Raw genomic sequence first — 15,068 nt, 5'->3', positions numbered from 1 at the left:
GAGTCAAATAGTTCAGACTAGAAGAGAATATAAGCTTCTGAAATGTAGTGCCATGGAAGAATGCCAAAGGTCATGTGAGTGGAATGGATAACTAATAAGGAAGTACTGAATCGAATTGAGGAGAAAAGAAACTTATGGCACATCCTTACTAAAAGAAGAGGCCAGTTGATAGCCTACATCTTGAGGCATCAATGAATTGTCTGTTTCAAAATAAAGGGAAATTGTGCGTGTGTGCGTGCGAGTGCGTGCAAGGGGGGGGGGGGGGGGGACTAGCTTGGAGACATGTGTCAGACTGGGTCTTCAGGCTAAAGACCACAACAGCAGGTATTTTTCATATCTCCCTAATTTGCAGTATGGTCATAATGAATATTCTTTTTGAAACATCCTGTATGAATAAAATCTTACCGATTTTAAAGGTAAATAATTTTGAATAAAATCTTAAGTTTTGGGTTGGCATTGTGGTCTGCTTGTATAGGCAAGGCAGGAATATATGGTACCATCAAGAGGAGGGCCAAAATGATACAGGCACTGGAAGATGAATTGGGCAGCTTTAGGCAGCTCCACTCTGCCATGGGACCAAGTGATGACAGATGTAAATGGTCGGTGGTTGCATTCTTAATTTAAATGTATTTCTATACCAGCAGAATTGGCCTATCTTGTATCAGACCAGCTTTTGTTCAGGCACGTTACATGTAAATTGTGCGTAAATGAATGAGGTGTAGCCAAATAAATGTTTGTGTTTACAGTGTTAAAATGTGCTTTTCTAGAAATACTGAACTGAAGGAACTATAGTGTAATTAGCAGTTGTGCTACATGTTTGATGCATTCAACAATGTTATAATTAAAAGTAATTCAGGTAGCAAATGTTTCCAGATGTGAAAAGAAAATCACATCCACAGAGTGCATGTCTTCGCAAACTTTCTTTGTTAACTGATCGGGTAATGTTTTCAGATTGTTGAGCAAGGAAGGAAACATGATGAAATTTGTAATTGGCATAAGAGCATTCAACGGTATGAACAGAGCGGCATGAAAGAGAAACTTACGTCAGTTCAAGAAAGATTGATAGAACTGGACTCTAAAAAGGAGACCCTTGCAGATAAAAACAGAAGAACGTGTGAAAACATTGATAAGCTTAAAGAAAAAATTTCAAATCAGCAGGTAAGAATTCTTCAACTTGGTACTTTTACTGAATGTTGTATACTTTGTATTAATTGTGAATGTAATGAATGATCTGTAATATGTTCTGATACTGAAATTTTGCAGCTGAAAGCAAGAGAACTTGAAGATAACAAAATATTGAAGGAGAAACAGGTAGAAGCTGAAGAACTGAAGAGTGTAATAGATAAAGTAAAACAGCGCCTTGGTAAGTTCCAAGTGAAAACCATTGAAGAAGATAAAAGTCGTCTCTGCAGAGAAATTTCAGCTGTCAAAGAGGAGGTGAGAAATTATAGTAAAAATATGAAAATTTGGGAACTAATAACATAATATATAAGTGTGGGGGAATATTTGCCATGTTATTTGCAGAGAGCATCAGTGAACACATTATAAAGAGCATTTCAGTCAGTGCTCACATACATTGTTGAGTAGGTATACCTATTAATACCAACTAGTCATTATCAATAGCCCAAAAAGCCAAGAAATGTTTATGGAGTACTGACAATGACGAGTCAGTCTTAATAGGAATACTCATGGATATAAGCATTGAGTGAAGTAAATTTTATAGTTTTTGGAGTTAACTAGACCACGTAGTGCCTGCAAACATAATAATGAAATGGCTGTAGTAAGGAAGGTCAGTATATACACATTGTGACGAAAAGTCTTTGGACACAGATTGTTGTGTGTCCAAAGGCACAGGTGATGTACTCAGCAGGTGTTCGTTTCACTCCATTTCAATGTCTAATCTTCATTTAAGCATTAGGAATTATGTTCTGCTAGACTGATCTCCCACAGAACTTATTTAGTATGATATTCAGAAATATTTTGCCACATAGTCAAAGCATATATACAATGTGTTTGAGAAAGCTAGTGAAATTATTTTTATCTACCAGAGTTTGAAAAAAATAAAAACAACAGTATTGTCCCCTTCAAAGTAGTTCCATTTGGCAGCTATAAGCCAGTGGAGTCTTTGTTCCTAGTCTTGGTGGCTGTGATGAAAGGCTTCAGTAAGTAGGGCCTTTAACACATTTGTCACCATCCTTTTGAATGCTCTCCAGAGTCCCAAAATGACGTTCTTATAATTTCAGGAACAGATAAACAGTAAAGACTCAGGTCAGGTGAACAGGAATGGGAGAGGGGGGAGGGGCTGTGGAACAACAGGAATGCCTATTGCAGTCAAAAATCCCTTGATGGAATTGGCCATGTGACATAAGGCATTGCCATGATGCAGCATCTACTGACTTCCCAGCTGGACCAAGGGGCTACAAACAGGGTCTCCTCAGTGACAGTTCAGCGAACATTGCTGCCTGTGGTCCTCTGCGGCAGGCATCTGATTCGTGCACTGATGCTGACTGCTGTTTGTCATTAATGAAGGCTGGAATTTGCATGCCAACATTGCAGCTGGACGTCCAGTGAGTAGCAGCAGGTGGCCTTTCCAGACAAACCACATTTTGTGCTCCATCAAAGTATTTGATGTGGCAGTGACATTGCCTGAGCGCATATAACAGGTGTAAGTGAAATCGTGTTAATTGTTGGATGTTTTTACCATCCACCTCTCACGTCCGTCGGCCGTCGTAATTTAATATATTATTTATTGGCAACGTTAATTGTTACCGACTTACGTGGTGGGCCTTAATCAAAATGATACTTCATTTTAATTTTGATTTACAATTAAACGCTTTTGTGAAGTTCCCTTTCTTTTTTTTAACAATATTGATCTTAAGTGGAATTAGACTCGCTGAATCTTAAAACATGAGTATATAAGTTTGACAATGGAATAAACTTTTCACATTAATTTCCTCAGCTAGTCAGTTCACATTAAAGCAAAAATTCTTTAGTTATTAATTACAATTGCGGCCCACACACGCGCGAGACTATTTCTTCTTACCTCCATTAACCATTGCATTGTAGTCAGAGTCCTGGCTCTGGCTCTCGGCTGTGATACTGAAAATAAGAATCTTAAAGCTACGTATTTTCTGCAGCGTCGGGCGGCTGTGGAGAAAAATGAATATTATGTTAATAGCGGGCAGAGTTTTTTGCTTCTGCTAAATTTTGTAAGTTAATATCACCACGTAATGGCGTCGTTGGCTGCATTGGCCGCTGCGATTGTTGAACTGTAAATTACTCGAATGCAGGTTAATTCAAAGGAAGGCGGACATGAAATCAGGATCACCTCTTACAAATTGAAAGTGAACAATGATATTAAATCAATATATTATCTGCTTAATTAGTACAAATATGCTTACATTTGCCAGCACTCGCAAGATGTCCATCTACACACAACCAAGACAAGAGAAGAAGTGAAGATGACTAAAAAATTAACAAAAGAGCATATCTTGTTGTCTCTTTAGATCATTTTGTTATATTTCTTTGCCCTCGAAACTTACACAGAGAAATTATTATAATACGGATACATGAGAAAAATGTATATTATTCAATTTTTAAATGTCTCTTCTTTATAAACACTGTTTTCTAAGTCTTTTCGTATTATTTCACTGGGGATGCTATATTGCCCCCAAAATGTTTATGTCATAAAAAATGTTCGTGTTTTTTGACATAAATATTTACTATTTCATGTCCACACGCAGTTTTTTTGTTTCACAGTCTACAAATGTCACATCGTATGTTTTAGTCATTGTACTTAATAATGTTTGTTGCACACAAAGTGTAATACAGATGAAGTTATTTGCATAACAATGTAATATACAATTGGTTACGAATATAGTCATGTACAAAAGAAAAGGACATAGAATACAATTAGTTTGATAGTTACGTTATGACCTGTTACATTGGTGCATTCATTTTGGCTGCTTCTTCTTGGGGGTTGCAGCTTATGCAGTGTTCAAAAGTATACAATTACGAGTTAGTCTGTAATTTTAGCAGTCCCATGGGTGTCAACTGTTTGCTCCCCATTTGGCGCGGCCATAGGGAAACCCTGGGGAAAACCTCGGCGGAGCGACAGAGTAACTGCTTTGGTTGCTTTCACTTAATTCTTCCTGGGATGTCATTTGAGTACAGGATTTGCATACATTATGAACAAATTTTCGTTGCACTATGAAAAGAAATGAGGTCATTATAAGAATTAATATATCGTCGTTATTGATTGCGGTGTCGTTCATGATCTACACTGCGACATTTAGCTTGCGATGGCACCAGCTGGTGTGTTCGGTGCTCAGCGTTCGCGGCAGCTGCAGAGAGGTCAAAGCCCGCTCGATGCCAGCGTGCCTCTCGCCAATGCGGAACGACAGAATCGGCTGCACGGTTGGCGATGCTTTTCTGTCTCGGCCGGGTGTGGCGGAGTGGGATGATATCCGCCCCCCGCGCTTGTTGGCAGGAGTCAGCTCTGCTACGCACCTCCGACGTAGTACATGAAACATACACACAACCAACGTAATATTTCCCTCCCGCTTCAGATGGTTACGCTAGTGGAAAAGAAGCATTTATTAGTTTGGCAATTGTTGTTAAGTTTTCGCCAGTTTCCGAGTGTCTTGCAGAATACATGACATGGATCTTCTCCCATGAATGCAGTTTGATACGATACTGTTTCTATTACACATCAGATCGTGGTGTCTTTTTTTTTTTCACCGCACTCACCGGCACTGGTGAGTGTCCCAATATGAGCGTAGCACAAACATTCGCCGTTTCTGCGGTCTCTGTTTTGCAACAGTCCACGCATCGCATTCCAATCTCGCATTATTGTACTCACTGAAATTACACTCTGTCCCAAAAATATTGACTGTGGGTTCACTTCACGTTAACAGTTCACAGTTCACATTTATAAGCAAATTCACAGTTTTTCGTGCGTAATATTGGCGTTTGGCGTCCTCACCGCTGTTGAACGTTCAATACTAGCACTCCGCCGGCCGGTGTGGCCGTGCGGTTAAAGGCGCTTCAGTCTGGAACCGCGTGACCGCTGCGGTCGCAGGTTCGAATCCTGCCTCGGGCATGGATGTGTGTGATGTCCTTAGGTTAGTTAGGTTTAATTAGTTCTAAGTTCTAGGCGACTGATGACCTCAGAAGTTAAGTCGCATAGTCCTCAGAGCCATTTGAACTAGCACTCCACTGTCCATATCACAGTTTCACCTTCACAGTTTTTCACACTGCTTAAAGTAACTGTTTCGATTAGTTCACAAACACTAATGTATTTCATTCAGTCTGAACTGGATTTTGGCTCGTGCTGGATTTTACCAGTCTCTCGCACTAATTACCTCATTCCATTTTCCACTTACAGAGCCGTACTTACCTTCAGACTTTTGACTATACAGTTGTATTGACGTCTGATCTGAGTTAAGTCCCCATGTCATGTCTGCCTATTCATTGCGTACTTGCCCTCCAGAGCCAGGCTCGACTTTACAAAACTTTGCCTCTCACATTATTTTACACGTTTTTTAATCTAGACCTAGCGTGCAAGTTCCTAGATTAGTGTTAGATTTGTGACTTTTGTTTACATGATAAATTCATGCAGATCTCTGCCTTAGCAGATGACAATATATTTTAACAGTGCTTAGCGTTAGTCGCGTTTACTAATTTGCTTTGTACCTTGTCCACAACACATGAGGTACCTTGGGTGATATACACTCTGCACTCATGTTGTTTAGTAAATTATGATTGATCATATTTCAGGATTGGTATAGACATAAATACATGGAATAACATATACACTATAATATTGAATTTCATAAGTTTCATTACTGCTACAGATCAAAAATATTCATGACACACTAATGAAAAATTCTTTCATCATTACATGCTGTTGAATTTTTTTAAAAACATTTTTAAAGCATTTTTAAAAATGAAATTTGTAAAATATTCTTAAACCTATGTTCATTTTTCTTTCAAAATGCAATTCCTTAAAAATACTGTTCTTCCTTAACATCTACATAATCGAATCACACCAATCCTGTGTGACTCATTGTCTTTACCTGTTACACTAAAATCTGAACATTTACACACAGAAAAAAATACACTCTAAACTTAACCTACTACACACATATGTAAAAGTTGCTCTACTGCGTGAACGTCTTTAAGTCTTTGCAAGTATTTTTCTTATTTGCTTTGTAACTGTCTCCTTCTTTGACCACGGGATGGTCTAGTTTGCGTGCCAGAAAGTATCGTGAGGTACCACTTCGATGTTATAGGTGTAGCCCTCGATAACACCGGGTTTTTCCGAAAACACATTCTCATAATCTGTAAGTAGCTGAGTCAATTCATTTTGTTGTGCTTCAGTCAAATGTTCTGACTCCCTGACTTTCATGGCTATCAGTTTCCTTTTCTCCTCTCTGTCTTCAGTAATAAACTCTTCATTACATGCTTGTCTTGTACTTAAGTCAGAATATAAATTTATTACCTGTATTCCTTTGAATCTAGACTGAAAGCTCCGGCAATATTTACTGTGCACTTCCCGTGTTCTCAATAATGACAAAATTACATGTCTACCCTCATTCATAAGGCTTACTTCCCAGCACAAGAGGTCGATTTTTGCGTCCCTCTGGCGTAAAAATTCCATCCCCAGGATGTATGCAACACCTAATCCCTTAACTACTAGGAACGAGCTTTTCATTGCTTCATTTCCTACCGTAAACTCGACTTGCACCTGGTGCTCTATGATATGAGATTGTGCACCTATTGCACCAGTTACACGACAATTCTTCACTGGCAATACTGGTATTCTATTATTTTGACTCGAGTACTTGTAAAGATTTGCACTCATGACATTGGTTGACGCACCAGTATAGACTATTATCTGTATTGGTGCTCCGTACATATCTGCTTGCAATATGGCCTGCACAACACTTTTGTCGGTTCGGTTACATTTCGGCGGTATGTCTACAAGTTCCTTTTCTATTTTTATTCCCTTATTGTATCTCAGCATACAAAGTTTATGGCTGTCATCCGTGAATGTGCTCTCACTACACCATCCTGCAGCCAACAACGGAGAGCGTATTGTGGCTGTCTTTAGTTTAACGGATGAGCATTAGTGGGTTGACAGTTGTCTGTCACTTCCACTAACCTCACATTGTGGTTCTGGTTGTTGTTGCTACTGTTCGGTTGGCCGCCCTGCCTCCCCGCCTCCCAGATGGTGTATTTTGATACTGTGTATGGCTCTGATTTTGCGGTGGTCAGTTGTAACTTCCTGACATGTTCTGTGATGGACCTGTGTTGGCATTCCATTGTGGCGCTGTCTTTTGTTGCCACTGTGGTGTCAGTTCATTACAACCACACCACTGGTTTCGGTTATTCTGCCATTGCGGATTGCCGTTACCATTATATCCGTTAGTCATGCGTCCATCATGATGTCTCTTCCGATTTTGACGATTATAACCGTTGCCGTTATAAACAATTCCCATTGTTTGTGCCTCGATTCTGTCGCCGGTGCTCTTGCTTATTCCCATTACCATTTGGTACTAAGTTACTACCGCTACTGTTGCTGCCATTGTAATCGGCTTTTTGTTGATTACAGCCTGCATGGTTCCACTTGCTTTCGGTTTTCATGTCTTCGATCAATAAGTCAACAGAATCCGCTATTTCCATGAATTGTTCTATATCATATTCTGGCACATTGATGAAATATCTTTTAATTTCACTGGGCAACTTCATTGTTATTAATCTGATTATGTCACGATCAGACATGGGATCATCCCAGTACCTGGTTTTGTTTATATACTTTTCAAAATATTTGCGTAATGTTCCCACCTTAGGATTGTACATTTCTGAACTGTACAACTCCTTGCATAGTCTTTCTTGGACGCTATCGGACCAGAATTTTTGCAAGAATGCACCTTCAAACTGTTGCGTTGTTAGACATTTTTCGGGCACGTCGGTGGCCCACAGTCCCGCATCACCTTGAATAAAGGAGACCACGAACTGTATTCTTTGTCTTTCCGTCCATGTACTGGGAAACACATTCCTGAAGCTCAGGGTGAACATTTCATTTTTCGCTATTGAAGGGTTGGAATGTCCTCTGTTTTACCACATTGTCCTCCTTTTTGCACATCTGATTGCTGCCTTTTGTGGCATCCATTACTTCACGATGTGCGCTGCACGGTATCTCATTTTGTTCATGCCCGTAATTCCCATTAGGTTGTGGTTGCTGACTCGCACCCTGCATACCGTCAGGATTATTATAGTAATCCGTACATGGAGTCGGATTCATCTGTCCGCCACTGTTTACATTGCTTTCCAACACAGACAGTCTCTGTGTGACCCCCTGTTGCCAATTCGGCAACTCCGCTGTCACACGGTATTCGATATTCGTAAATTCGGCATTTAATGCAGCAGTGTTAGCATCAATATTTACACACGTGACCACAGTCGCTTGTTCTACAGCTGTTTTTACGTCACTTTCAATCTTTGCAGATATCTCGCGATCCTTTGCTTCTAGCCATTCATTAAATTCTTTTTCGACTTTTTGAGCTTGCACTTCCAAATATGTATCAATGCTTTTCCGTGCATCTATCTCCACATTATACACGCGGTTGGTTAAAGTCTGGACATTGTCTTCAAGCCTAGCCTGCGATATCTGTAATTTTTGCATCTCACCGGCTAAGATTTACACAAGTTGGGGTATTTCTTTGCAAGCGTCCCACATCTCGGCAAGTTCGCTTTGGATACTGCCTAGTTTCGCTTCACTGTGCTGCTCTTGCTCACTGAGCTTTTGAGTAAATTTATTCCCTTGCTCATGTAGCATCTGAGCCAGTTTTTCATCTCTTCTTTTTCCCTCTGTTCTGACATTCTTTCTTTTTCCCTTTCTTTCTGTTCTCTTTGTTGCTCTTGCTCATAGAGCATCTGAGCAAATTTCTGATCTCTCTCCCTATCTCTTTCTTCTAACCTGCGCAGAAATTCTGCAAATGGTTTGCAATTGGTGAGCATACTGGTGCCCCATTTAATCTAGCACTCGATTGGCCCCCCTGCCCATGCAGTGGAGATGTCATTGTTCTATACCCATTCTGCTGTGGAGCGTCATTCACTATCCACAGACCCCCCCCCCCCCCCCCCTCCCGCTCCGGAAATTATGAATTATGTTATCTGAGGCGGTGGCTTGGGATTCGTTTACGTTTTGCAATTGATCCTCATGTTCCATGTTCACAGAATTTTGTTCGTCTGGTACAGATGCTTTAGGTTGTCCTATCTTACCCATAATAAATTCACTTTAAGCCACGGACAAATCTTTAACACTGATACATACACGAATAACTATCCCTTCCAAAAATAAACACATGAACACACAAATACTCACAATTTAATTTGCACTTTACTTACTATTTTTTCACCGAAGGTATCTCATGTGCATATGGGTTCGATATTCCGCACAGAGCTGCACAGGATGCTTGCACAATAGGCCTTACCTTTGTTATTTCTCTTTTACGTAATCCTTTTTCTTTTCTACACTTTTTCTTCTCCAGATCTCCTCAGGGTGTGGTTTTGTTGTTGTACATGTAAAAGAATTCATATAGGCATTAATATTTTACAACAATTAGGCACATACTTAATTACATTCATTACAATGGAAAGTATCATATTGATCGGGCCCCAAAGTTGCGGTGCCAAACTCGCGTCCTTCGGCTGTCGTAATTTAATATATTATTTATTGGTAACGTTAATTGTTGCCGACTTATGTGGTGGGCCTTAATCAAAATGATACTTCATTTTAATTTTGATTTACAATTAAACGCTTTTGTGAAGTTCCCTTTTTTTTTTTTTAACAATATTGATCTTCAGTGGAATTAGACTTGCTGAATCTTAAAACATGAGTGTATAAGTTTAACAATGGAATAAACTTTTCATATTAATTTCCTCGGCTAGTCAGTTCACTTTAAAGCAAAAAATCTTTAGTTATTAATTACAATTGCAGCCCACACGCGCGCGAGACTATTTCTTCTTACCTCCATTAACCATTGCATTGTAGTCAGAGTCCTGGCTCTGGCTCTCGGCTGTGGTACTGAAAATAAGAATCTTAAAGCTACGTATTTTCTGCAGCGTCGGGCGGCTGTGGAGAAAAATGAATGTTATGTTAATAGCGGGTGAGTTTTTTGCTTCTGCTAATTTTTTATAAGTTAATATCGCCACATAATGGCGTCATTGGCTGTATCGGCCGCTGCAGTTGTTGCACTGTAAATTACTCGAATGCAGGTTAATTAAAGGAAGGTGGACATGAAATCGGGATCACCTCTTACAAATTAAAAGTGCACAATAATATTAAATCAGTATATTATCTGCTTAATTAGTACAAATATGCTTACATTTGCCAGCACTCGCAAGATGTCCATCTACACACAACCAAGACAAGAGAAGAAGTGAAGACGACTAAAAAATTAGCAAAAGAGCGTATCTTGACGTCTCTTTAGATCATTTTGTTATATTTCTTTGCCCTCGAAACTTACACAGAGAAATTATTATGATACAGATACATGAGAAAAATGTATATTATTCAATTTTCAAATGTCTCTTCTTGATAAATACTGTTTTTTTTTTTTTTAGTCTTTTCTTATTATTTCACTGGGGATGCTATACACCTGATTCAGCTGTCACAGTTTTAGAATCACTTAAAGAAAAATGTATGGTCAGTAGTGCAGAAATAACCAGATGGGGATGACTGTAATCTATAGCGTGTGAACTGGTATGTCTATGGATTCATTACTGGTGGTGCAGACAGACATTCTTGTGAAGTACTGCTGAACACATTTTCAGAAAACTGCCTTTAAGAACTATTTAGACAACTCGCATACAATGGAAAAAATTTAGAGCTTGTAGCTACAAACAGGCTTGACCTTATTGATAGTGTCAGTATAGAGACAGTAATTAGTGATGGTGGTCCATCATTGTGAAAATGGTTACTAATGTTAATATATCAATCAAGAATGCCAGGGAACGGTTTATGCCAGAAAAAGCAGATAAGCAGTTACTGAATGGCCAAAGTTTAATCAGATTGTAAATTGTGCTTTGGGAATGTATGTGCCAAGGAAGTGGATTAAGAGCAGAAAGGATCCTCTGTGGTTCAGTAACAAAATTCAGAAAAGGGTGAGGAAACAGACTATTGCACCCCCGGTTCAAAAATGAGCACGCTAATGTTGACAGGGATAGGATAGTAGTAGTTTGTGCGTCCATAAGATGATCAATGCTTCAGCAAACAATAATTTCCACCATCATACCTTAGCAAAAGATCTTGTTGAAAACCTGAGAAAATTCTAGCCATTCATAAAATCAGGAAAGCTGAAGTTTTAAATTTCACATTTAGGAGATCATTCATGCAAGAGGATCATACAAATACACCATTGTTTGCCTGTCATATGACTCCCATATACAGGATGTAGAAATTGGCATCTATGACATAGAAAAGTAACTGAAAGAGTTGAAAACAAAAAAGTCACGAGATCCAGATGAAATTCCAACTCAGTTTTACAGAGAGTACTCTTTGGCATTGGTCCCTTGCTTAACGTACATTTATTGTGAATCTCTCGCCCAGCACAAAGTCTGAAGCGACTGGAAAAAAGTGCAAGTGACTCCTGTATATCAGAAACATAATTACAGACCAATATTCTTACAATGGTTCACTGCAGAATTCTTGAATACATTCTGAGATTGGACGTAATAAATTTCTTTGAGGAAGAAAAGCTTCTCCCCACAAATCATCACAGATTTAGAAAGAATCACGCATGCAAAACTCTGCTTGTCCTTTTCTCACATGATATGCTGCAAACCATGGATGGAGGGAAACAGGCAGATTCCATATTCCTAGATTTCTGCAAAGCAATTATCATGGTGCCCCTATGCAGTCGGCTGACAAAGGTCCGGGCATACAGTTTGGGTCCCCAGATATGCAAGTGGCTCGAAGACATTTTAAGTAATTTAACCCTGTATGTTGTCCTCAACAGCAAGTTTTTCTAAAAGACAAGGGCACCATCAGGAGTGTCCCAGGAAAGTGTAATAGGACTTCTTTTATTCTCTATATACACAAATAATGTGACAGATTGGCTGATCATAAAATCACAGTTTTTCTTCTGATGATGCTTTGGTGTACAAGATGATGTCACTAAGTGACTGTAAGGTTATACAGGATGACTCGGACAAAATGTCTAGTAGGTGTGGTGAATGACAGCTAGCTGTAAATGTAGAATAATGTAAATTAGTGCAGCTGAGTAGGAAAAACAGTCCTGTAACATTGAGGATGACTCGGACAAAATGTCTAGTAGGTGTGGTGAATGACAGCTAGCTGTAAATGTAGAATAATGTAAATTAGTGCAGCTGAGTAGGAAAAACAGTCCTGTAACATTTGAGTACAGCATTTGTAGGTTGCAGCTTGACATAGTCACATAGATTAAATATCGAAGTGTAATATTGCACACCGATATGAAAGAGAATGAGTACATCCGGTTGATAGTAGGGAAGGCAAATGACTGACTTCATTTTATAGGGAGAGTTTTGGGAAAGTGTAGCTAGTCCATGTAGGAGATGGTGTATAAACCAAGAATGAGATTTTCGCTCTGTAGTGGAGTGTGCGCTGATATGAAACTTCATGGCAGATTAAAACTGTGTGCCATCCTGAGACTCAAACTCGGGACCTTTACCTTCGCGGGCAAGTGCTCTAGGTCCTGAGTTTGAGTCTTGGTCCGGCACACAGTTTTAATCTACCTGGAAGTTTAGGTGTATAGAAAGCTTGTGCAGCCCGTTCTTAGGTACTGGTAGAGTGTTTGTGACCCACGTTAGATTGGATTGGAGGAAGACATTAAAACAATTCAGAGGTGTGCTGCTGACAAGCACGCATGTATTACGGAGATGCTTTGTGACATAACGGGACTCCCTGGAGGGGAGACAACACTCTTTTCACGAAGCACTGTTGTGGAAATTTAGAAACATGCATTTGAGGCTGACTGCATTTAATGCTACTGCCACCAATGCACATTTCACATAAGAATTGTGAAGAAGAGATTTGAGAAATTAGGGTTCATATGGATCCTTTTAGACAGTCATTTCTCCCTCATTATATTTGCGAGTGGAATGGGAAAAGAAATTACTAGTAGCGGCACAAGGTACTCGCCGCCATGCACTGTACAGTAGTTTGCGGAGTATGTACATAGGTGTACGCTGTAGTAACACCCATTTATAAAACATCAGATCACCAAACCATCTGTAATTACAGACCCATTTCACTCTTTTCAATGTATTTGACCATATAGCCTATGACAGACTCTTGACTCATTTCTGATATAACTTGTTAATTACATCTCAGTTTGACTTCATAAAGAATTCTGTATACATGATCCAGCAAATATGAGTGAGATGAATTATCCTGTTCATAAAATCTGTGCTTTGGCAAAGATTTAGAGTATGTGGGCTACAAGATTGTTTTTGCTAACTAAAATGTCACAGCAATCATGGCATTTCTCGTCCATGTTTGGAATCTTAAATTCATAACAGAAAGCAGAGTGTGACATTGACAGATTGCATTGCAGGAATAAAGCTCAACTCAGAATAGTGGAATGTAAAACATGAGTCCCACTATACTTTGGTAAAAATGACTTTGTAATGGACGTTTCAGTGAATAGTGGTAGGTACCAGAAATCAGTCAGAGATCATTCTTCCTTGAGTGGTATGTGCCCATTAAGTTACCTGATTTTCCACATGCAAGTAGAGTCTTGCCAGGCACAACACATTGTCAAAGGCAAAGAAGAGAGTGCCCAGCAATATCTCACTCCAATCTGGAGTAAATATGTTATATTTATAGCTTCAGTACACCATATTTTGCTGCAGTTGATACTGTCACCTGCAGTGCCAAAATCATTTAGGTGTTCTGTGTCTCTCTTTTGTTCACCGTTTATCAAGAACTCGGTCACAATCAGAGTTTGTATTGCATTAATATTTGCTTTTATTTTGTTTAGGTGTCTGTTGGAGGTATACTGTTCCTGACCCAATTCTATATTTGTTTGCAGTGAGAGTCACCTCAGCCTAAAAAACACCCCAAGTGTTATCCAATGTTTCTGTAATGTTTGGGATTGGATACACATGTGTAACTGTTCATGTATTCAAGCACCTCTAATCACATCAAAACTGTTTTGGTTCTGTTATGTGTTCTTTTTTTGGTACAATCTCTATGATTGCTATCCATAGACTAATGTTTTATTCCATGATTCCATTTTGTAACTGCTGGGCGACAAGGGAATCTGCATGTTCAAGGTGAGGATGGAATAGAAAGCGTACACCTACTCCAAACCATCTCATGGGGATGACAGTATCCAATACTGATTATACAATGTAGGCTTTCATGGCAATATTCTCTTCACTTCAAACTTCTAGGCTGATAGGCCTTGATTGATGTATGAAGCTCTCCACTGACATTTTGTCTCCGACTGCAGGAGACATCCTCTGAGGTAAAGTGAAGAACTGCACAGAGAACTCGAGAACGTGCTGATTATACAGGGTGTTACAAAAAGGTACGGCCAAACTTTCAGGAAACATTCCTCACACACAAATAAAGAAAAGATGTTATGTGGACATGTGTCCGGAAATGCTTAGTTTCCATGTTAGAGCTCATTTTAGTTTCGTCAGTATGTACTGTACTTCCTCGATTCACCACCAGTTGGCCCAATTGAAGGAAGGTAATGTTGACTTCAGTGCTTGTGTTGACATGCGACTCATTGCTCTACAGTACTAAAATCAAGCACATCAGTACGTAGCATCAACAGGTTAGTGTTCATCACGAACGTGGTTTTGCAGTCAGTGCAATGTTTACAAATGCGGAGTTGGCAGATGCCCATTTGATTTATGGATTAGCACGGGGCAATAGCGGTGGCGCGGTACGTTTGTATCGAGACAGATTTCCACAACGAAGGTGTCCCGACAGGAAGACGTTCGAAGCAATTGATCGGCGTCTTAGGGAGCACGAAACATTCCAGCCTATGACTCGCGACTGGGGAAGA

At 39.5% G+C, this 15,068-nt stretch overlaps 1 protein-coding gene across 2 annotated transcripts in view; it reads left to right on the top strand.

Moving 5' to 3' along the window:
• Positions 1-15,068, top strand: part of LOC124544662 (DNA repair protein RAD50) — a 251,508-nt gene that overhangs the window by 191,274 nt on the left and 45,166 nt on the right. For both annotated transcript variants that reach the window (XM_047123280.1, XM_047123281.1), the window contains 2 exons: positions 952-1,158; positions 1,264-1,437. In XM_047123280.1, the coding sequence (XP_046979236.1) occupies positions 952-1,158; positions 1,264-1,437 (381 nt within the window). The remainder of the gene's footprint in view (positions 1-951; positions 1,159-1,263; positions 1,438-15,068) is intronic.

This window comes from Schistocerca americana, chromosome 8 (genome assembly GCF_021461395.2).
Source record: "Schistocerca americana isolate TAMUIC-IGC-003095 chromosome 8, iqSchAmer2.1, whole genome shotgun sequence".
Taxonomy (NCBI): domain Eukaryota; kingdom Metazoa; phylum Arthropoda; class Insecta; order Orthoptera; family Acrididae; genus Schistocerca; species Schistocerca americana.
The sequence above is the reverse complement of the archived record's forward strand: the minus strand, read 5'-3'. Positions and strand labels throughout refer to the sequence as shown.